At 49.2% G+C, this 23,573-nt stretch overlaps 2 protein-coding genes across 2 annotated transcripts in view; one reads left to right on the forward strand and one right to left on the reverse strand.

The window, feature by feature from the left end:
- Positions 1-88, reverse strand: part of DARS2 (aspartyl-tRNA synthetase 2, mitochondrial) — a 73,178-nt gene extending 73,090 nt beyond the window's left edge. Inside the window, exon 1 of the mRNA XM_088479338.1 lies at positions 1-88. The gene's annotated coding sequence lies outside the window, so the exon portion shown is untranslated.
- Positions 86-23,178, forward strand: CENPL (centromere protein L). The gene is made up of 5 exons (XM_088479341.1): positions 86-273; positions 1,411-1,581; positions 2,885-3,136; positions 3,891-4,433; positions 22,778-23,178. The coding sequence occupies exons 2-5, from the start codon at positions 1,414-1,416 to the stop codon at positions 22,850-22,852; spliced, it is 1,038 nt and encodes a 345-aa protein (XP_088335467.1). The 5' UTR covers positions 86-273; positions 1,411-1,413; the 3' UTR covers positions 22,853-23,178.
- The last annotated feature ends 395 nt before the right edge of the window (positions 23,179-23,573 follow it).

Below are 23,573 nucleotides of genomic sequence, written 5' to 3' on the forward strand. Positions count from 1 at the left end.
CACTCTACGCGGCGGCCATCTCTGCTAAGGGCAAAGGGCGGCGCATTCCCTTGACGTAAAATGGGCGTGTCCCTTGCGCTGCACACCTCGATTCAGTCTGGGATGTGTTCACTTCCGGGAAGTTGGATGGAATTTGAAAAGGATAACCGCCAAAATGGAGGAGGCTACAGCGGTGGCGGCTGAGGAGTAGGGAGCGGAGGGGACCTGTCCGGGCATCGATGCCTCAGTCGTGCTTGGGGCATCCGGTGCCGGGCCGCGCTCGGCTTCTCTGCTGTGAGTGCACTCCCCAGATATTAACCCTATAATAATACACAGTAGTATTCACTGGGTTCATGTAGTTTTCACTGGGGAGGGGGGCTGTCTACAGGGCCGTAACTAGGGTAGTGTGGCCGGTGCCATGGTACAGGGCACCACAGGGCAAGTGGCGCTATTCAGGCCTCTCAATTTTCTTTTTATCATCATTCTCACCTGTAGCTTCCTCTTATTTCATTCCCAGCATCTCCTGGCTTGCCCCATCTCTTCCCTGGCCCTTCCCCATGAGGCCATTCCCCTTTTTGGGTGCGATATGTCCATATTTGAAAAATGGGGGGGGGGGGGGGGGCACCAATGCTCTTTCTGGCACAGGGCACCAAAAAGTCTAGTTACGGCTCTGGCTGTCATATATATATATATATATATATATATATATATGTTTGTATTTCAAATGGCTTGGTGCTTCTATCGTGTATTTGTGCATTGTGGCTTCATTTCCAAATTTTCATCATCTGGACCAAATGTTTATTTTGTGTTTTGGTTTGGGGCTGCTTGTGGTTCGCATTACCTGATCTATGTCCTTACTGATCATGTATGGAAATAAGTGTTGTGTTTTTGTTTTGTTTTTTTTGTTTAAATGTGTACAAAAAATAAACTTTTGAAAAATTTATTTTATTTTATTCCACAGCATGCCTTTACCCCCCAATTAGGCAAAGCACCTCACAAGTAAAGGTGTTCATACACATTGAATGGCCATCATCTGTGTCTTGCCACGGGTCCCGGCCCCCTTCTCGCGGCTGCCGCTGTGTGTACCCGTACAGCGGGCATATCTGTCCATCGGTTGTGCAGCACAGCCAATGCGATATGTCGATGAACGCTGACATATTGCGGGTACACATTGCCCGATGGGCAGCAGATACATTGGCCGATCAAATGACCGGCCAATGTATCTGTCAGTGTGTACCCAGCTTAAATAAACCAGAATGATTGTGTCCATGTGATAGGGAATATTGATTGTAAATTCCACCTCGGCAGAGATTGATATGAATGACTGAAATACTTCCTGTAAAGCGCTGCGTAATGTGTACACTATATAAATAACTGTTTATAAATAAATGCAAGGAAGTCTTATCTTTTGCCTTTTCTCTTTTTACGCAGGCTATGCAAACACCTAGTGATGGGGGCTCAACCCCCATCCGTAGGTCATCAAGAGGCAGCACTCAACATCAGAGCTCTAGATATCCTCATGGAAGCTTAACGTCTGCTCGTAGACGTTCTTCATTCCGTCTCCCGTCCACGCGGAAGATCCCACAGAGCACTCCTTTGGTGGTAGGTCCTTCACAGTTTGCATTATACTTTGCAAATCTACTAGACAGCCAGCTGATGCTATAGATGTTTGTGTCTCTGCCCGAACCTGTAAACAATGGTTTTGGTATCTTCTTATGTTTCATATGGTTTTGTTCATCTTGCTGACACTGAGCAGTTTGCCAAAGTTTGAAGCTGATCTATAAGCTGGATGTAACCTTTCAAAATGAGTCTAGAGATGGTCCTTTTGTCAGAAATGACTTTGGCGTGGACAATTGAGCTATAAATACAGCAGGAATACAAAATTCAATTACTGTGTGTACATGTTTGTTATATATATATATATATATATATATATATTATATTTTATTTTATTTTTTTAAACTACCATAGTACCAGATGCATGGTTTGGTACATGTGAAATGTGCCTAAATACTGCTAATTGGAGAAAATGCAAAGGAAGGTAAATTTATCACATGGGTACGGCTTTACTTTTTTACCTGGATATTACATTTCAGTTTGTCTGGGTACACACTAGAGCAGTGGTCCTCAAACTCTGTCCTCAGGATCCCACACAGGTCACCCAGAAGGTGCACAGGTGTAGTCATTACTCACTGACACATTTTAAAAGATCCCCCAGTGGTGCTAATTATTTATTTTGTGATTCTGTGAGGAGACCTGGAAAACATGCACTGTTTGGGGTCCTGAGGACCGAGTTTGAGAACCTGTGCACTAGAGCGATATAGGCACAATATGTAATTTCCAGGCAAATTGGATTGACCCATCATGCGAGTCACAGAGGGTGTACGCCCGATTGCCCGCTACCGTGGGTCGTAAATGACCTCTTCTGATCCTCCGATCTGCACGGCAGATCACAGGATATTGTGCACGACTCCATGCTCCTGGACGCGGCCGTTGAATGATGTATCGCGCAATGTTTTTCCGTCTGTTCTAATGTGTACCCACCCTAAGCTGTTGCCATCGGCATATATATTTTTTTTTTTCCAAGGCAAAATCATAAATGTTCTATTACATGATAAAGCCACAATATGAAAAAGTATCTTACATTAGCTGTTTTGGTAGCTAGATATTATCTTAACTCAATGTATTTACAGTCCTGTTTAAAAACCGTAACCGCTGTATCTGAATGTAATGCATCACATAACCTGTTGTCTACATGATGGATAAAATATTCACATATTATTGTCCTGTCTCCTGCAACTTGAAAATGCTCTCTTGTCCCGTGGTAAATGGCTGAACACACTTCAAATCTCGCAGGACGTTGGCACCTGACGCAATGTGATCTGTACATTTATTGTAATTCCAGGAGACGCTTGACCCATCAAAAGCCTCTTTACTGCTCCACAAACAGTGGAACCTGTACAGCGTGACACCGATGAATCAATTCTCCTACACCAAACTGAGAGACTATTCCAGACATCTCTCTGCCCACATAGTCGCTGAGAAGCAGAAGGGTTTCGCCGTTGAGGTGGGCTCAGAGATGAACCTAAAAGCCATGTTTTCTTCTTTACCTGGACTCAAGGGGAAGGACAGCGATCCTCTAGCAATACTTGTTCAGGTGAGCAAATCGGCAGAGGTCCAATTATGCAGCACTTGGTTGGCTTATGTGCTAGTTGTAGATCATAATGTCCCCAGTTTGGGCATTTGTGTCTGAAATGACCAGCAAACCCGATCTGCATTAGGATTGCCTGGAGATCTAACTGGTCAATGATCGCTCTAGCTGGGCACTCGGACATAACCTGTCCAACTTGTTAGTGCACAATAGTGGCTTTATGTATAATAATTATAATTGTAGGAGTAGCCAGCAGCATAACTTTAAGACTTGGCAATTTTTATCACCTAACTAGTCCCACAAATGAGTTGGATCTCTTGTGGATTTAAAGAAATATTAGTTTTGTTTGTTTTTTACACATTCTGTTAAATTCATGTCCATTCATTTGTCGATTAGAAGTTTTATAACACAGCTGCTTTTAATTCACTAGTCCACAGGTTCTCAAACTCTGTCCGCAAGACACCACAGTGCATGTGAGATAAAGAGCTCACCTGTGGATCTTTTAAAATGTGTCAGTGAGTAATGAATACACCTGTGCACCTGCTGGGTGACCTGGAAAACATGACCTGTGTTGGGTCCTGAGGACGGAGTTTAAGAAACACTGCACTAGTCAATCTTGTAAACAGTTGTGGAAGTCTGATAAATGCCAGTGGCTGTACATACATAGTCACGCCTGTCTTATGGTTCAAATGTGATTCACTTACAAACAGGATTATAATAGGCAATTTTTTATTTTAATTTTTTTCTTCCCACCACTCAGATTTCATCCAAACCGCAATTCGCCAAGGCAGGCGCAGAAGACCGGATTGTGTGGTCAGGGTGGTTCTGCGGCACGTACACAGATGACGATATATTGGAGGTGTTGCCAGAGACTTTCACTTGTCTACCACTCTTTCTTATTAACGGGGCAGAGTCGCTGACCGCTATAGTAGGCACCTGGTTCCAAAGGAGCTTTGACTGTTGTTTCGGTAAACTGACTATAAGTTCTCGGGACCTCATGTGGCTGACGGCCATATGGACTGGTTATGAAGTACATGGGCATGTGCCCTCTACAGAGCTAGTTTTTTCGGTGCCAGTTGAGCCACACATGGACATTTCTTACACCATCCACCCAGAGGATCTAAAGACTTTGTGGAACAATATTCATAAATCTGTGGATGAGGTGACAGTGGAGGAAATAGACGATTTATTCCAATGTCTATATTCACATTTCTTCAGACACTTTAAAATCTATTTATCGGCAGCGCAGCTTGTAAAGGTGACGGCATCTGTGGCTGCAGCACACTGTGATGGCAAAGTAAAGGTGAGCAATGCTACTAGTGTTCTACATCCCTGTGTAGTCATTAAGCCTGGTTATTTACCCACCTATCCTCCCAATGCAGCAGCCCGCACACTCATACTGTGTACGTTAGGGTGCTAGACCAACGAAAATCACAACAGACCCTTACTTTTTGGATTTATGATATGAAATGCATTTTTCTGCCTCGCAGTGCTACAGAATGGATTTGATTCCTGCCAGGGCACTTTTGTGTGAAGTTTTGTATGGTGTGACTTTCTTACATCGTGTATTTATGTAAGTAGTCCAGGAAAGTGCTTGTCCGCGGGCAAATACTGAACAGCTAAAGGAAGCCCTCCTATTTTTTTAATTATTTTAAATTATATATTCTTGTCTAGACCCAGACTGTGCGATTACCTATCAACCTCTATCAATTAATTTTCATTTCCAGGAATGCTTATTGAGGAAATGTTTTCAACCCAACTGGAAAACCAGTCTTTCAACCCCCAATATTTGTGATCCATTCCAGTCATAACTCAGACGACAACATAGTACTATAACAGCCCTGATGTGATTAATGATCTTCTGATTGCAAAAGACAGAACATTTTAAATCTATATTAATCCTGCTGTATCTCCCATTTAACAACCTGGGTTATAGCAGCAGGTTTCATTTTGATTCTGATGGGCACCAAATGTAGTAGTTTATTTTAAATTTTTTTCTTGACGCCAGGATCCGTTAAATTTGCAGTCTTTGTACGTGTGTAAAACAATCCCTTTCTACTTCAGGGTCCATAGGGTATCCACAGGATACCTTGGGGTATAGGTGTGACGTCAGTCGCAGGGCACCAAAGAGTTAAGCTTTCAGCCTCCCAGGATGCACTAGGTCCCCCTCCTATACCCCGCCCCCGGGCCAAGGCACCTCAGTTTAGTTTGGTGCCCGGCCGGAGTCGGGTGCACCTGTTGGAGTGGGGTCTAGAAGAGCCCCTGAAGCTTTTTCTTCATGCAGCTGTGGCTGCACATCTGGATGAACAGCATGGACAGTCAGTCCTGACGTCCATGCTGTCTTCCCTACACCCCGCCGGTACCAGAACGCCGGTACTGATCCGGGGATGCTGGTGGGACCATGGCCGGATTCAAGGGGGACAGAGGTAAGCAGCGGGGTCCCGCGGTGGGTCCCCGCTGATCACATGGTCCTAAGTCCCCAGGCAGGGGGCTCCCTGGGGACTGGCTGCAGCGTGGAGCCAGGCGACCAACCTGCGCTTCCACTACCCCCTGGGACAGCGGACCGCAGCAGAGCGGTAGCGCTGCGGCGTCCCAGGGGTTAAATGCATGCCAGGGGAGCGCGCCTTCCCTGTCTCACAGCCGGCGCCTCCCCCGCTGCACACAGCCCTCTCTGCATGCTGCCGACTGGTCCTGTGGCAGCGCTCCTCCCCCAGGCCAGCCTCCTCTCTGCTCCTCGGCGGCCATCTTCTCCAGAACGCATGGTGAACGCTGCTGGAAGCGCTGGACGGAAGCATCGTGGTCTGGGTCCCCCCGCATACCTCTCCTCCGCTGTGGCTCAGGTCTGTGTATGCAGCGCTGTGTCCTACCAGGCCCTGTGTCTGTGTAGTTGAGTAATCAGCGCTGTTAGTGCAGGAATTGTTATTTCTCTGCATTGTATGTGACTGTGCTAGCGCTGCTGCCTGTAACTTTTCTTCTCTAAACTGTCAGCTTTATTACTGTCCCTGTTCTTCTGCTAAAGCCCTTGCGGTGCGGTGCTGCAGGGTGGTCTCTCGCCTATTTAATACTTAATTGGTGAGAGAGGTCACATACGTGGTGCCATCATGTCTGAAAGTGATTTTCCCCTCCGGCTACAGTGTACCACGTGCAAAGTACCGTTAGTGGAGGGGGAGGGTAGCGCGGAGGGCCTTTGCCGGCAGTGTTTGTCCATGGCGCGGCCTTTTGCGGTTACAGCACCGGTACAGGAGCCGCCCTGGGCTTGTTTCGCTCAGGCGTTAACAGCTTTAGTGGGCCAGTTAGCTCCGCAGCCCGCGTTTACTCCGAGGGGTTTGTCCCAGCAGTCTGTGGTGTCGTCACCCATGCAGGGGTTCCCACGACAATTGGTGGTACCCCACAGTCTCCCTATTTCCCCGCTCCCGGGTTCTCAGGAGCCAGCGTGGGTTAACTCCCTGACGAGTTCTGTACAGCACTTGTTGGATGTGTTGCAAGGGGAGTCTGTGATGCGGCCTCATAAAAGGCCGGTGGCGTCTCTGTCCGCTCCTTATGAGGATGACGAAGGGACGTCTGATGATGGGGAGATTCTGGATCCTTACGATCAGGAACCTCTCCATACTAAGGACGCTGATGCTAAGTCCAAAGTATATATTCCTGGACTTATTCGGGCGGTCCGCACAGCCTTGGTGATTGAGGACGAAGTTCCCCCAGCGGCTAAATCTAAGTATGCCTTTTTCAAAGATGTGAAGGGCGATGCACAGTCTTTCCTCTTTCGGGTCAGTTGGTGGACCATTTAGAGGAGGCGTGGAAACAACCTGGCAAAAGATACCAGCCGCAGAGACGCCTGGCGGTGGCTTATCCGTTCGCGGATAATTATTTTGCTAAGTGGGAATCCCCTCCACAGGTGGATTCTCACGTGACCCGTCTTGTCCGTAGTGCCACATTGCCGATGCCATCCATGTCCTCCCTTAAGGATGCTACGGACCGCAAGGTAGAAATCTGCCTGAAGTCCGCTTATTCCCTTGCAGGGGGGGCAGCACGGCCGGCTATGGCCATTTGCTGGGTTGCCAGAGCGATGGAGCGCTGGGCGGATTCATTAGAGGCTTCTTTTGAATCCGACTGTCCGGCTGAACAGGCGGAGTTGATTGGCAATCTCCGTGATTCGGCCACCTACATCAACGAGGCGGCTCTAGACATTAGTACTCTGGTGTCTAGAATTTCTTCAGCAGCGGTAGCTGCTCGTCGCACCTTGTGGCTGCGATCCTGGAAGGCGGACGCAGATTCCAAGAAAGGTCTGGAAGCGTTGCCGTTTACCGGAGAAGTTCTCTTCGGTCCGGATCTGGATAAGATTGTGGCCACGCTGGCGGCAGCCAAATCTGCTTGTCTCCCGTCGGCCGCTGCTCCTTCTGGTTCGGGACCATCGTCCTTTCGGTCATCTAGGGCCCAGGGCAGGCCCAAACCACAGTCGTTTCCTCGACAGGCTGGCCCTAAGAAATCGGTCAAGCCCCGGAAGCAGGCATGGAGTACCAGACGTCCGGCCCCCAAGCCAGATGACAAGCCTGCGGCCTGACGGTCCGGGCCTCCCTTTGGGGGATCCCAGGGTGGGAGGCCGCCTGCTACAGTTCGCCCAGTGTTGGTCGACCACTACGACAGACACTTGGGTTCTGGAGGTGGTTTCCCACGGATACGCCCTCTCCTTCCGGCACAGACCCCCGGCTCGCTTCTTCACCACGGGTCTCCCATCAGACCAGAACAAGGCTACGGAGCTGCGGAAGGTATTGCACACTATGCTCCAGGCTGGAGTTATAGTGGCTGTTCCATTCTCCCAGAGGGGCCAGGGTTTCTATTCAAATCTATTTTTGGTACAGAAACCCAATGGGTCATATCGTCCGATTCTCAACCTCAAAGCACTCAACAAGTCTTTGCGGGTCCCGAAGTTTCGGATGGAGACCCTATGGTCCATCATTCTGGCGCTGGAACCTGGGGACTACTTGGTGTCATTGGACATACAGGACGCTTACCTGCATGTCCCTATTCTTTGGCGCCATCAACAGTTCCTCAGGTTTGCAATCCGCAGCGACCACTTCCAGTTTCGGGCATTGCCTTTTGGCCTGGCAACAGCACCACGTGTTTTCACCAAGGTGATGGCGGTCATGGCGGCTTCTCTGCGGCTGCAGGGAGTCCGCATGTTGCCGTATTTGGACGACCTGTTATTGGTGGCAGGATCTCCAGAGCTCCTGTTACGCCACTTGGACCTGACCATTGCACTGCTGCAACGGCACGGCTGGCTAATCAACTGGCAGAAGTCCACTCTAATCCCGTCTCGGAGGATTCTGCATCTTGGAGCCTTATTGGACTCGGGACAGCAAAGGATCTTCGTGACGGAGGACAAGATCTCTGCTTTACAGTCAAGGGTGCGCAGTTGCCTGCACAGCCGCCGGGTGTCCTTACACTCGGCGATGAGGTTACTGGGCTCCATGGTGTCGGTGTTCGACATGGTGGAATACGCCCAGTTTCACTCCAGACCTCTGCAGCACCTGATCCTGTCCAAGTGGAACGGGCTGACTCAGTCTTTGAAGTCCCAGACGATTGTGCTCACCCCGGAGGTTCGCCTGTCCCTTGCGTGGTGGTTACAGACGACCCACCTCAACAAGGGACGTCCGTTCTGGGTTCCAAATTGGGTCCTGTTGACAACGGACGCCAGTCTTCGGGGCTGGGGAGCAGTTTCGGGTCCACACTTGTTCCAGGGCAGGTGGACGCCGACAGAAGCGGAGCTTCCAATAAATATCTTGGAACTCCGTGCGGTCTTCAATGCTCTCCAGCAGGCACAGCGGTTTCTCCAGGGTCGCCTGGTGCAGGTCCAGTCGGACAACGCTACCACCGTGGCCTACATAAACAGGCAAGGAGGAACTCTCAGTCGGGCGGCTCTCGTAGAGGTCTCTCGGATCCTGGTTTGGGCGGAGCGCAATCTTCCGGCCATATCAGCGGTCTTCATCCCGGGAGTGCTAAATTGGGAGGCGGACTTTCTAAGTCGCCAGGACGTTCATCCGGGGGAATGGTCCCTGCACCCGGACGTTTTTCAACTACTGGTGGACAGGTGGGGTCTTCCAGAAATCGACCTCATGGCGTCCCGGCACAACAACAAGTTGCCGGTGTACGGGTCTCGCACAAGAGACGAAGGGGCGTCTCTGGTGGATGCTCTGTCCGTCCGGTGGACGTTCCGGTTCGCATACTTGTTCCCTCCGGTCTCCCTTCTTCCACGGGTAATCCGGAAATTCAAACAGGAAGGAGGGACGCTCCTGTTGATAGCTCCCGCGTGGCCCAGACGGCACTGGTTCTCAGACCTTCAGGGTCTGTCCGTGGACAGTCCTCTGCGGTTGCCGCTACGACCGGACCTTCTGTCTCAGGGTCCTTGCCTTCACCCGGACCTGACTCGGCTGTCTTTGACGGCGTGGCTGTTGAGACGGCCATGCTGAGGTCCCGGGGGTTTTCCAGCTCTGTGGTGCGTACCATGTTACGAGCTCGGAAACCGTCTTCCGCGAGGATATACCATCGCGTGTGGCATACGTTCTTCCAGTGGTGTCGACCGAGAGGTTATGCACCGCGGGAGTTTCGTCTGTCTCGGATTCTCGCCTTCCTGCAAGCGGGACTAGATCATGGGCTTCGCCTTGCTTCTTTGAAGGTACAGGTTTCGGCCCTGTCTGTCTGGTTTCACCGTAGGATTGCTACAATCCCGGATGTGCGCACCTTTATGCAGGGTGTTCTCCGCATTCAGCCGCCCTTTGTTCCACCTGTGGCGCCTTGGGATTTGGCTGTGGTCCTGAGGGCTCTCCAAGGACCGTCGTTTGAACCACTGGGCTCAGTGGCTCTTAAATGGCTAACAGCTAAGACTGTTTTCCTTCTGGCCATTGCTTCGGCCAGACGTGTTTCTGAGTTAGGGGCTCTTTCTTGTAGACCCCCTTTCTTGGTTTTTTATGGGAACAGGGCAGTGCTCCGCACTCGGCCCGAGTTTCTTCCCAAAGTTGTTTCCCAGTTTCATGTTAACGAGGAAATAGTTGTTCCGGCCTTTAACTCACCGGGTCTTTCCGTGGGTGAGGCCTCTTTGGATGTTGTACGGGCCTTAAGGACTTATGTTGACCGCACTTCTTTGTTTAGGAAGTCGGACGCTTTGTTGTCCTCTATGGCTTCTGTAAAAAGGGTTGGCCTGCTTCAAAGCAAACTTTGGCAGCCTGGATCCGTATGGCTATTTCTGAAGCTTATCTTCATTAAGGCCTACCGGTCCCTCCTTCTCTGAAGGCTCATTCCACTAGGTCTGTGGGTCCTTCGTGGGCAGCTCGACGTGGTGCCTCGGCAGTTCAGATCTGCAAGGCTGCTACGTGGTCTTCTGTCCATACCTTCGTGAGGTATTACAGGTTTGACACCTTCGCCTCTCAGGATGCTTCCTTCGGGCGGCGGATTCTCCTTTCTGCACAGGAGCGGCCCCACCCTTAAAGGATACTGCTTTGGGACATCCCCAAGGTATCCTGTGGATACCCTATGGACCCTGAAGTAGAAAATATGAGATATGGTAAGAACTTACCCTTGTTATCTCTATTTCTACGAAGTCCATAGGGTTCCACAGGACTCCCGCCCTGTCGCACCTGTGCTGCAGATGGGCTTTGCTCTGGTCACCGGTTTTCCGTCTCCCTCTGGTGAGAATGTGATTCTTGTATGTGTCCAGATCTTTGTTCTCTCTCTTCCTTCTCCTCCTCCGGCCTATGGCTTGGTAACTAACTGAGGTGCCTTGGCCCGGGGGCGGGGTATAGGAGGGGGACCTAGTGCATCCTGGGAGGCTGAAAGCTTAACTCTTTGGTGCCCTGCGACTGACGTCACACCTATACCCCAAGGTATCCTGTGGAACCCTATGGACTTCGTAGAAATAGAGATAACAAGGGTAAGTTCTTACCATATCTCATATTATGTGATTATTATCTCAGCCTAGTGCAATGATTTCCAACCTCTGTCCTCGAGGCACACTAACAGTCCTGGTTTTGGTGATATCCATGCTTAAGCACAGATGGTTATATCAGAATAAGTGAGGTACTAATTAGGTCACCTGTGCTCAAGTATGGTTATCCTTAATACCTGGACTGTTAGTGTGCTTTGAGGACCATGGTTGGAGAATCCCTGGCTTAGTGTCTCTAGTATACTATGAGTGGATTTTCACTGCGACTGCAATCTGTATAAGATGCAAAATGTAAAGAAAATTGCATTGGATACTCCATAACAGCCTCAGCTGCACAGGAAAAAAAGTGTCTGTTTCCATCGTGTTTTTAAAGCCGCTGTCGACGCTCATCAGTTTCTAAGCCCTTATCCCCTGTAAATCTCTGGGATCTGTGCATGCTTCTATATTTTTTTTAAAAAAAGCTAAATTCACAAATTTAAAAAAAAAAAAAACCGGTCCCCCCACAAATTGATTACAAGCCCTTGGCTGGCAGTGGAAAAACACTAGACTGGCTGGTGGAACAATTGAGGGAAAACCTGCAGCATAGGAGTCCCACCATCATCATTACACAAGCCCTAGCCCAGTAGGCAACAGGGCTAAGGGTGTCGGGCCCTCAAAGAAATCATGTGCCCTCCCCCCTTAAGTAAACCCAGACCTTGTGCCAATAGAACTACGAATAATAATTTAATAAGTTTACTTTTGTCCTTTGATGCATTAGAGCAGTGGTTCTCAAACTCGTTTTCTAGGTCTCCTGGTAGGTGCACAGGTGTATTCCTTACTCACTGACACCTTTCAAAAGATCCACATGTGGAGCTAATTACTTCACTTGTGATTCTGTGAGGAAACCTGGAAAACATATATTGTCTGGGGTCCTGAGGACCGAGTTTGAGAACCTGTGCACTAGAGGTACCAGCTATTCCAGTCATGCATAACTGTAAGGACTGCCAGGGCATGCTGACCCCAAAATACAGTGCACACACAGAATATGGAAGTTCATGTATTATTAAAAAAAAAACACATCAACCCCCTACTCGTTCACCACTTTATTACCTTCTGATTCCTTGGGAAAGGTCCTCTCCATTCCGTGTAGGCATCCTAGTACCTGGCAAAAAACAATTAAAATCCTCATAGTTGCATAACTTTTTTTTTTTTTTCTTCTATGAAAACCCATCACAATTAGTCTTTAGCCGACTGCCATAGGAATAAATGGGAGTGTTCTGATTGGTCACTAATGCCCTTGTTATGTGGCATTGCACAGTGCTCTAGTCTCTCTCCCATGTTGCAGTATACCCCTCCAACCCATTGAATCGGACGAGGGCGCTGGCTAGATGGGCCCTACTAAATAAAGTTCTTAACAAACTTTTGTAAAATTCGACACCTATCAGTAAAGCTGCGTACACACACGATTTTTTTGAACAATTATCGTTAAACTATATCATTTAACGATAATCGTTTGGAAAAAATCGTTCACTTTCTGAGTCAAATGATGTACGATTATCGTTCATGCGCGTTCACGTTTGTAGTTCAGTCAGACTTGTCAACTCAACGATTTTCATTAAGAGAATATGAAAAATCATTTGTAGTTCATAAAAATTATTCATTACACTTTAAAAATTCTGACAGAAAATCGTTGGTAACAAAATCGTTGTCTGTATGCAGCTTTACTCTACAAGGTGCAGGCAGTAAACTTAAATGTAAAGAGGAAGACTGTTGAAAGCATGGGGTTCTGTGTGGCTCATCATGGGCATGTGTAATAATGATGGACTGTCCTGTTGCCCATAATTATGGCTACCGCAAGACGCCTAATCTTTACAAACAATGATTAAATGTGGTGTCGGCATTTAACAACCTCATCGGTAAGGGGCAATGGTGGCGCATTCTCCTGGTTTGTGAGATCCATTCATTAATTTGGAGGCGACTGCAAATTCAGCCTGTGGCATAAGCAGCTGGGTGTGATGTAAAGGTCGACAGAGATAAAAGTTTGACTTTTTCACATAGTCGACACACTTTTTTTTTTTTTTTTATTTAATCCTAACCCTCCCCCCAAGTAACTAATCGGAACCCTAAAAATGTTTAAAAAAAAAAAAAAAAACCTGCTGACCATTTTGAATCCTGTCAACATGCAGCACGGCCGACCAGACGACGTCACAAGCGGGAGCGCACATAATGGCCCTACACACAATGCGGCCGATATGTCGCTCCGATCCGGCCTGAAACTACACATCGTGCCGACATAGTCTTCAGTGTATACCCAGCTTTAGTATTGCTGCTTACCACAGTGAGGCTCAGCATGCCCATTAACAACTGCAAATGTGCGATAAATAAAATTTGCACATTCACAGTATATCCTAAGGGGACTCCGCACATCGAGCGGGAATGATAAGTATGCATAACGCTATCCTGAATGAATGAGTCATGACTTTTTCTAAGATTGTCCCTCTTCACAGTCCCTATAGCAATCTTGAGTACAGCACTACAAAACAAAAAGAGGGACAGAAGACATGTTTTCTCTTCAATTTTCTTGTTAAATAGGGAGAGTCAGTGATTTTATTTTTTTTCCCTGGAGTTCATCAGGAGATAAAACAGACCTGACCCCTCTGTATCTTTACGACTTGCCCTGTCTCCCCCATCTTCCATACTCCGCCTCCCTCCTCCCTGTTGATTTAACGTCTCATAAGTAACTATAATATAATATATAGTCACCTTTTACACTAAAATCCCAGGTCTGACCCCCGGTGCAGTGTGTTTTCTGCTGCCACTTGGAAATGATCTCTCCCATTGCCTGTGAACCGGCTGTTCCTATGCTGTAAACGGGACTCGGGTCATCTGTTTACACTGCACTGTGACCTAGGTCCAACCCTGCTCACTACCAGGCTTGGATTGCCGGGTCACTAGACCAAGGTTATTCTCCAGGAAACCCGTTTACACTGAGCTTCAACCCAGGTAAGCACGGCAATAACATGGGTTATTTGGCTAGTGGAAAAGGGGTATCGCTGTGCTAAAGGCAATGGAGAACAATAGGTACAAAGACTCAAAATAGCTGGTGGTTGTGGTGCAAATATTGAAACCCAAATTGTTAATCAAGGGCTTATAAGATTATTGGAAAAATATAAAAAGCATGTATACATGATATAAGACCAGTACAGGGTCAATGGAGAGGAAGGAGCAAGCACTGTCCCTATATAGGATACATACACTCTGTAGTGATGGGAAGAAAATTGTCTCCCACCATAGTATTGCAGGATCCCTTTAAGCTAAATTTAAAATACAGAGCAGTTACCAAGAGGCAGTGAAACAGGTGGGTCTGCTAGATGTGGGTAATAACGTGAGGTCAGGGGGAGACGGACCAGGCGCTCAATGCTTCAAGAATTTTTTGCTATTGTTTTGTCTGATTTTTTTTAATTTTTTTTGTATGTGTTCCCGATAGGATTAGGGGCATGCAGGGTGCACTGGTAAGTGGGCACTAGTATGCGGTGCCGAAAAGGGGTGCGGCCCCGTCGACGTCACACTTGGAGGCACTTTTGGAGGTGCTGGACTTCCCCAAAGCTCTTCCTTAATGTGAATAGATGCCATGCGCATGGCATCTATTTACGCGGCGGAAGAACGGCAGCGGCCCGACAGCCGGGCACTGCTAAAAGGGGCATGACGCATTTTACCCTTTAAATATCGGGCAGCAGCACCTCAATCGATATACCCTTGTATTCATTGGACATTTACACCACCACACAGCCTTCTCTGTGATACTTTGTACCAGACATGCTGCGGAGGTGTCAGACCAAAAACGGATGTCATTTACTGTCTTCAAAACCCGGACACAAGTATAGCTGCTCCGCTCACGTATCATTCTCTGCATTTGCGAATGCCATGCAGCAGCCACATGTGGTCTTAGACCACTAAGTGTATCTCTGCATTCTTATTCTGGTCATACTGGTTTCTATTCTAATATGCACATTTTCATGAGCAACACATCTATTTAAGATTGACTAGTATATTGTTGGATGTATTATCTTTTACTCCACATTGTCCAAGTGCATATGTTGGATTTACTATCTCTGCACCATTAGTACTAAGACAGTGGTTGCCACAGATAGTTAATTTTCGCCAGGGGATAGTTATAATAATTGTATTCCCTACATTGCATATGTTTTGTATGTTTGCCTGGTGTTTCGTAACATTGTGAAAATGGGTGTGATAGCAATGTGGGACATAGGAATTCTTACCAATGTCTCCTAAATTCCTTAATCCCATATTGTGGTAGATACGCCCAGGGTTTGATTGTAAAGTGTTATTTCTACTTCAGGGTCCATAGGGTATCCACAGGATACCTTGGGGTATAGGTGTGACGTCAGTCATCGGGCACCATAGAGTTAAGCTTTCAGCCTTCCAGGATGCACTAGGGTCCCCCTCCTATACCCCGCCCCCGAGCCAAGGCACCTCAGTTTAGTTTGGTGCCCGGCCGGAGTCGGGTGCACCTGTTGGAGTGGGGGCTAGAAGAGCCCCTGAAGCTTTTTCTTCATGCAGCTGTGGCTGCACATCTGGATGAACGGCATGGACAGTCAGTCCTGACGTCCATGCTGTCTTCCCTACACCCCCGCCGGTACCAGAACGCCGGTACCGATCCAGGGATGCTGGTGAGCATCTGGGGTTACAGCTAGCGGTGACCCCAGATGTTCCGGACCATGGCCGGATTCAAGGGGGACAGCAGGTAAGCAGCGGGGTCCCGCGGTGGGTCCCCGCTGTCACATGGTCCAGAGTCCCCAGGCAGGGGGCTCCCTGGGGACTGGCTGCAGCATGGAGCCAGGTATTGAACCTGCGCTTCCACTACCCCCTGGGACAGCGGACCGCAGCAGAGCGGTAGCGCTGCGGCGGCCCGGGGGTTAAATGCATGCCAGGGGAGCGCGCCTTCCCTGTCTCACAGCCGGTGCCTCCCCCGCTGCACACAGCCCTCTCTGCACACTTGCCGACTGGTCCTGTAGCAGCGCTCCTCCCCCAGGCAAGCCTCCTCTCTGCTCCTCGGCGGCCATCTTTCCAACGCATGGTGAACGCTGCTGGAAGCGCTGGACGGAAGCATCGTGGTCTGGGTCCCCCCGCATACCTCTCCTCCGATTTGGGTCAGGTCTCTGTATGCTGCGCTGTGTCCTACCAGGCCCTGTGTCTGCGTAGTTGAGTGATCAGCGCTGTTAGAGCAGGAATTGATTTTTCTTTGCATTGTATGTGACTGTGCTAGCGCTGCTGCCTGTAACTTTTCTTCTAACTGTCAGCTTTATTACTGTCCTTGTCCTTTCTGCTAAGCCCTTGCGGTGCAGTGCTGCAGTGTGGTCTCTCGCCTATTTAATATATAATTGGTGAGAGGGGTCACATACTTGGTGCCATCATGTCTGAAAGTGATTTTCCTCTCCGACTACAGTGTGCTACGTGTAAAGTACCGTTAGCGGAGGGGGAGGGTAGCGCGGAGGGCCTCTGCCGGCAGTGTTTGTCTATGGCGCGGCCTATTACAGTTACAGCACCGGTACAGGAGCCGCCCAGGGCTTGTTTCACTCAGGCGCTTACAACCTTAGTGGGCCAGTTAGCTCCGCAGCCCAGGTTTCCGCCGATGGGTTTGTCCCAGCGGTCAGTGGTGTCGTCACCCATGCAGGGTTTCCCACGACAATTGGTGGTACCCCACAGTCTCCCTATTTCCCCGCTCCCGGTTTCTCAGGAGCCGGCGTGGGTTAACTCCCTGACGAGTTCTGTACAGCACATGTCGGATGTGTTGCAAGGGGGGGAGTCTGTGATGCGGCCACATAAACGGCCAGTGGCGTCTCTGTCGGCTCCTTATGAGGATGACGAGGGGACGTCTGATGATGGGGAGATTCTGGATCCTTAAGATCAGGAACCTCTCCATACTAAGGACGCTGACGCTAAGTCCAAGGTATATATTCCTGGACTTATTCGGGCAGTCCGCACAGCCTTGGTGATTGAGGACGAAGTTCCCCCAGCGGCTAAATCCAAGTATGCCTTTTTTAAAGATGTGAAGGGCGATGCCACAGTCTTCCCTCTTTCGGGTCAGTTAGTGGACCATTTAGAGAAGGCGTGGAAACAGCCTGGCAAAAGATATCAGCCGTAGAGGCGCCTGGCAGTGGCTTATCCGTTCGCGGATAATTATTTTGCAAAGTGGGAATCCCCTCCACAGGTGGATTCTCATGTGACCCGTCTTGTCCGTAGTGCCACATTGCCGATGCCATCCATGTCCTCCCTTAAGGATGCTACGGACCGCAAGGTGGAGATCTGCCTGAAGTCCGCTTATTCCCTTGCGGGGGGGCAGCACGGCCGGCTATGGCCATTTGCTGGGTTGCCAGAGCGATGGAGCGCTGGGCGGATTCATTAGAGGTGTCTTTTGATTCCGACTGTCCGGCCGAACAGGAGGAGTTGATCGGTAATCTCCGTGATTCGGCCACTTAAATCAACGAGGCGGTCTTAGACATTAGTACTCTGGTGTCTAGAATTTCTTCAGCAACGGTGGCTGCTCGTCGCACCTTGTGGCTGCGATCCTGGAAGGCGGACGCAGATTCCAAAAAGGGTTTGGAGGCGTTGCCATTTACCGGAGAAGTTCTCTTCGGTCCGGATCTGGACAAGATTGTGGCCACGCTGGCGGCAGCCAAATCGGCTTGTCTCCCGTCGGCCGCTGCTCCTTCTGGTTCTGGACCATCGGCCTTATAGGGCCCAGGGCAGGCCCAAACCAGTCTTTTCCTCGACAGGCTGGTCCTAAGAAATCGGCCAAGCCCCGGAAGCAGGCATGGAGTACCAGACGTCCGGCCCCTAAGCCAGATGACAAGCCTGCGGCCTGACGGTCCGGGCCTCCATTTGGGGGATCCCAAAGTGGGAAGCCGTCTGCTGCAGTTCGCCTAGTGTTGGTCGGTCACTACGACAGGGTTCTTGAGGTGGTCTCCCACGGGTACGCCCTGTCTTTCCGGCACAGACCCCCGGCTCGATTCTTCACCACGGGTCTACCATCAGACCGGAACAAGGCTACAGAGCTGCGGAAGGTATTGCACACTATGCTCCAGGCTGGAGTTATAGTGCCTGTTCCATTCTCCCAGAGGGGCCAGGGTTTCTATTCAAATCTTTTTTTGGTACAGAAACCCAATGGGTCGTAACGTCCGATTCTCAACCTCAAGGCTCTCAACAAGTCTTTGCGGGTACCGAAGTTTCGGTTGGAGACCCTACGGTCCATCATTCTGGCGCTGGAACCTGGGGACTACATGGTGTCATTGGACATACAGGACGCTTACCTGCATGTCCCTATTGTTTTGCGCCATCAACAGTTCCTCAGGTTTGCAATCCGCAGCGACCACTTCCAGTTTCGGGCGTTACCTTTTGGCCTGGCGACAGCACCACGTGTGTTCACCAAGGTGATGGCGGTCATGGCGGCTTCTCTGCGGCTGCAGGGAGTCCGCATGTTGCCGTACTTGGACGACCTTTTATTGGTGGCAGGATCTCCAGAGCTCCTTCTACGCCACTTGGACCTGACCATTGCGCTACTGCAACGGCACGGCTGGCTAATCAACTGGCAGAAGTCCACTCTAATCCCGTCTCGGTGGATTCTGCACCTCGGAGCCTTATTGGACTCGGAACAGCAAAGGATCTTCGTGACGGGGGAAAAGATCTCTGCTTTACAGTCGAGGGTGCGCAGTTGTCTGCACAGCCGCCGGGTGTCTCTACACTCGGCGATGAGGTTACTGGGCTCCATGGTGTCGGTGTTCAACATGGTGGAATATGCCCAGTTTCACTCCAGACCTCTGCAGCACCTGATCCTGTCCAAGTGGAACGGGCTGCCTCAGTCTCTGAAGTCCCAGACGATTGTGCTCACCCCGGAGGTTCGCCTGTCCCTTGCCTGGTGGTTACAGACGACCCATCTCAGCAAGGGACGTCCGTTCTGGGTTCTAAATTGGGTCCTGTTGACAACGGACGCCAGTCTTCGGGGCTGGGGAGCAGTTTCGGGTCCATACTTGTTCCAGGGCAGGTGGACGCCGACAGAAGCGGAGCTTCCAATCATATCTTGGATTCCCGTGCGGTCTTCAGTGCTCTCCAGCAGGCACATCGGGTTCTCCAGGATCGTCCGGTACAGGTCCAGTCGGACAACGCTACCACCGTGGCCTACATAAACAGGCAAGGAGGAACCCGAAGTCGGGCGGCTCTCGTGGAGGTGTCTCGGATCCTGGTATGGGCGGAGCGCAATATTCCGGCCATATCAGCGGTCTTCATCCCAGGAGTGCTAAATTGGGAGGCGGACTTTCTCAGTCGCCAGGACGTTCATCCGGGGGAATGGTCCCTGCACCCGGACGTTTTTCAACTGCTGGTGGACAAATGGGGTCTTCCGGAGATCGACCTCATGGCGTCCCGGCACAACAACAAGTTGCCGGTGTACGGGTCTCGCACAAGAGACGAAGGGGCGTCTCTGGTGGATGCTGTGGACGTTCCGGTTCGCATACCTGTTCCCTCCGGTCTCCCTTCTTCCACGGGTAATCCGGAAATTCAAACAGGAAGGAGGGACGCTCCTGTTGATAGCTCCTGCGTGGCCCAGACGGCACTGGTTCTCAGACCTTCAGGGTCTGTCCGTGGACAGTCCTCTGCGGTTGCCGCTACGACCGGACCATCTGTCACAGGGTCCTTGTCTTCACCCGGACCTGACTCGGCTGTCTTTGACGGCGTGGCTGTTGAGACAGCCATGCTGAGGTCCAGGGGGTTTTCCAGCTCTGTGGTGCGTACCATGTTACGAGCTCGGAAGCCGTCTTCCGCGAGGATATACCATCGCGTGTGGCATACGTTCTTCCAGTGGTGTCGACCGAGAGGTTCTGCGCGGCGGGAATTTCGTCTGTCTCAGATACTCGCCTTCCTACAAGCGGGACTAGATCATGGGCTTCGCCTTGCTTCTTTGAAGGTACAGGTTTCGGCCCTGTCTGTCTGGTTTCACCGTAGGATTGCTACAATCCCAGATGTGCGCACCTTTATGCAAGGTGTTGTCCGCATTCAGCCGCCCTTTGTTCCACCTGTGGCGCCTTGGGATTTGGCTGTGGTCCTGAGGGCTCTCCAGGGACCGCTGTTTGAACCACTGGGCTCAGTGGATCTTAAATGTCTAACAGCTAAGACTGTTTTCCTTCTGGCCATTGCTTCGGCCAGACGTGTTTCTGATTTAGGGGCTCTTTCTTGCAAACCCCCTTTCTTGGTTTTTCATGGGAACAGGGCAGTGCTCCGCACTCGGCCCGAGTTTCTTCCCAAAGTTGTTTCCCAGTTTCATGTTAACGAGGAAATCGTTGTTCCGGCCTTTAACTCACCTGGTCTTTCAGTGGGTGAGGCCTCTTTGGATGTCGTGCGGGCCTTAAGGACTTATGTTGACCGCACTTCTTCGTTTCGGAAGTCGGACGCCTTGTTTGTCCTCTATGGCTTCCGTAAAAAGGGTTGGCCTGCTTCAAAGCAAACTTTGGCGGCCTGGATCCGTATGGCTATTTCTGAAGCTTATCTTCATGAAGGCCTGCCGGTTCCTTCTTCTGTGAAGGCTCATTCCACTAGGTCTGTGGGTCCTTCGTGGGCAGCTCGACGTGGTGCCTCTGCAGTCCAGATCTGCAAGGCTGCTACGTGGTCCTCTGTCCATACCTTCGTGAGGTATTACAGGTTTGACACCTTCGCCTCTCAGGATGCTTCCTTCGGGCGGCGGATTCTCCTTTCTGCACAGGAGCATCCCCACCCTTAAAGGACACTGCTTTGGGGGCGTCCCCAAGGTATCCTGTGGATACCCTATGGACCCTGAAGTAGAAAATATGAGATATGGTAAGAACTTACCCTTGTTATCTCTATTTCTACGAAGTCCATAGGGTTCCACAGGACTCCCGCCCTGTCGCACCTGTGCTGCAGATGGGCTTTGCTCTGGTCAGCGGTTTTTACGTCTCCCTCTGGTGAGAATGTGATTCTTGTGTGTGTCCAGATCTTTTTTTCTCTCTCTTCCTTCTCCTCCTCCGGCCTATGGCTTGGTAACTAACTGAGGTGCCTTGGCTCGGGGGCGGGGTATAGGAGGGGGACCCTAGTGCATCCTGGGAGGCTGAAAGCTTAACTCTATGGTGCCCGATGACTGACGTCACACCTATACCCCAAGGTATCCTGTGGAACCCTATGGACTTCGTAGAAATAGAGATAACAAGGGTAAGTTCTTACCATATCTCATATTTTCTACTTCAGGGTCCTTAGGGTATCCACAGGATCAATTTTTAATCCTAACATTTAGATGCCACACTGACTGGATATTGTCTTTTGTCTTACATGTCATAATATATATTTTATCTGCATAGTAAGTTGTGTTTTTAAATGTAACTATTTTTGTTTGGTGGATTATGCCCCAAAAAGGAGGAGTTTTTTTTTTTTTTTTTTTAAACACTTTTGTGGCTACCTTGCATACACACTGAGACGCTGTGCAATCGTGCCAATGTCCAGGGACGCACTGGACATCGCATGATTGCCGGTACACACTACAGCGATTACTGAACGATCACTCGTTCTGTCCTTCGTTAACATACATTAGGTTGCATGCGATATCGTCAGGTTTGGTGTGCAGCACGTCAAACCTGGCAACGTTGCTAGGGTCCCCGGGCACCCACATATTGAGTGTACACACTGAGCGATGTAGGCGACTTGTCTTTGCGTAACGGCAAATCAGCCAGACATTGCTCCATTGTGTTATCTTTAGATGTTTAAATGACAGTTTAGCTCTGCTATCCAGCTTGTGTATGTAGGCATTTAAGCAGTCTGTGCTAGAATGGTGTCCTGTCCATCATTACACATTTGTGCTCACAGGTTGTGGACTGGGTATATACTGCTCCCTACCAACATTTTCTGCTTTTGGGGGTATGTACTTACAGGTAGTGTAACATCTGCCCATGGAATCTACCTTGATCCTTCATTCGCTGGTTCTATCAAAACGGATTTATTGGTAATAACCAGCACTCTTGTGGTTATTCCATTATGACGAGCGCTCTTACAATCCTCCAAGGAGTTTGTAAGAAATGCTGCATGGAGCAAACAAGCGGCCGCATTTATGGGGGGGGGTTTTTGTGTTTTTTTAACAGAATATTGTAATTGTTGTTCTAGTTAACAATTGATTACTACTGATACATTCTGGCTTCATTAGGTTTGTAGCACAAAACAGGTCAGTTTTACATGATAGATGGCCTGGGAATATGTACACCCATGTGGAGATTTAAATACCTGTATGATTAACATTTTAAAAAAAAGGTACTTGTGTACTTTATGGACTATTGCAGAGGGAACCCAATGACTGTATTAAATGGTACTTGTGTACTTTACGTACACAAGTACCAAAAGTTGTCCCCACCTAAAGAAGAAAGTTGTCCCCTCGCGGGCTGGCCACAAGATTATATTCCCCCTCTATGCCCACGTGGAAGGGCGGGAATGACGCTGGATACTGGGAATGACGCTAGACACTGGCTGATGCATCAGAGTCCTCTCCGTGAAGGGGATTTAGACATTACCATGATTGAGGATAATAATGAATGTAGGACACTTGGGTTCTCTCTGCAATGAGTCCGTAAAGTACACAAGTACCAAAAAAAAATAATGTGCTCTCTCAATCATAATATTTAACACTCTGGTTTTTAAACTTTTATTTTTTTCTTCTCTCTTAGTTCTTCAGTAAAGACTTTCTTGTACGGGTCCTTGGATTTCTCACAGAACTGGCAATAAACAGTATCCAGTATTAAACACCGCACATATCCTGCCATTAGAGACTTTGTGGGATCGTCTGTCTTTCTGCATATTCAGAAACCTCATCTAACTTGAAATATACAGATGTTACACTTGTAAAGGCGCCATTTATACGTCGCTTGTCCTGTGTTATTTACAATCACCTGTGATACCAGTCTTCTGCTCCACAGCATCGAAGTGCTGTCAAGTTGTTTCCTCATGTTCCATTGTTTTGTCAACAGGCTGAATTAGCACTTTCGTTGTGTGTTTTTATAGTACAGTGTTTACTAAAATGTCCTATTTGTGAAATAAAGCTTTTTCCCAATGCAACTAGCACACCTGCGCAGATTTAATTAGAAGCAACTTACTCGCAGCCGTAAGTGTGGTTATATGCAGCACTTGCAGTATTGCTGGACTTTTTTTTTTTTTTTTTCCCCCGTGTCCCCATGTGGGGCTCGCATCTTATTGAATCGACCCTTATGAGTCTATATTTTGGGATTTTAGGGGTCCATTTAAAATCCTTTCAATTTAAAAAATGTGTGTGTCTATATATCTCAGTCAGGTGCATAAATATTGGGACATTGACAGAATTTTCATATTTTGGCCTCTATTCACCACCACAATGGCTTTGAAATGAAACAAACAAGATGTGCTTTAACTGCAGACTTTCAGATTTAATTTGAGGGTAATTACATCCAAATCAGGTGAATGGTGTAGGAATTACAACGGTTCTATATG

This window comes from Taudactylus pleione, unplaced genomic scaffold, assembly GCF_031769625.1.
Source record: "Taudactylus pleione unplaced genomic scaffold, aTauple2 ptg000230l, whole genome shotgun sequence".
NCBI classification, from domain to species: Eukaryota; Metazoa; Chordata; class Amphibia; order Anura; family Myobatrachidae; genus Taudactylus; species Taudactylus pleione.

Excerpts from the sequence above, each read along its gene's own strand:
- CENPL (XM_088479341.1), top strand. The coding sequence starts at position 1,414 with ATGCAAACACCTAGTGATGGGGGCTCAACCCCCATCCGTAGGTCATCA. Across the intron at positions 3,137-3,890 it reads CTCTAGCAATACTTGTTCAG|ATTTCATCCAAACCGCAATT; the intron begins GTGAGCAAATCG and ends CCCACCACTCAG. Across the intron at positions 4,434-22,777 it reads ACTGTGATGGCAAAGTAAAG|TTCTTCAGTAAAGACTTTCT; the intron begins GTGAGCAATGCT and ends CTTCTCTCTTAG.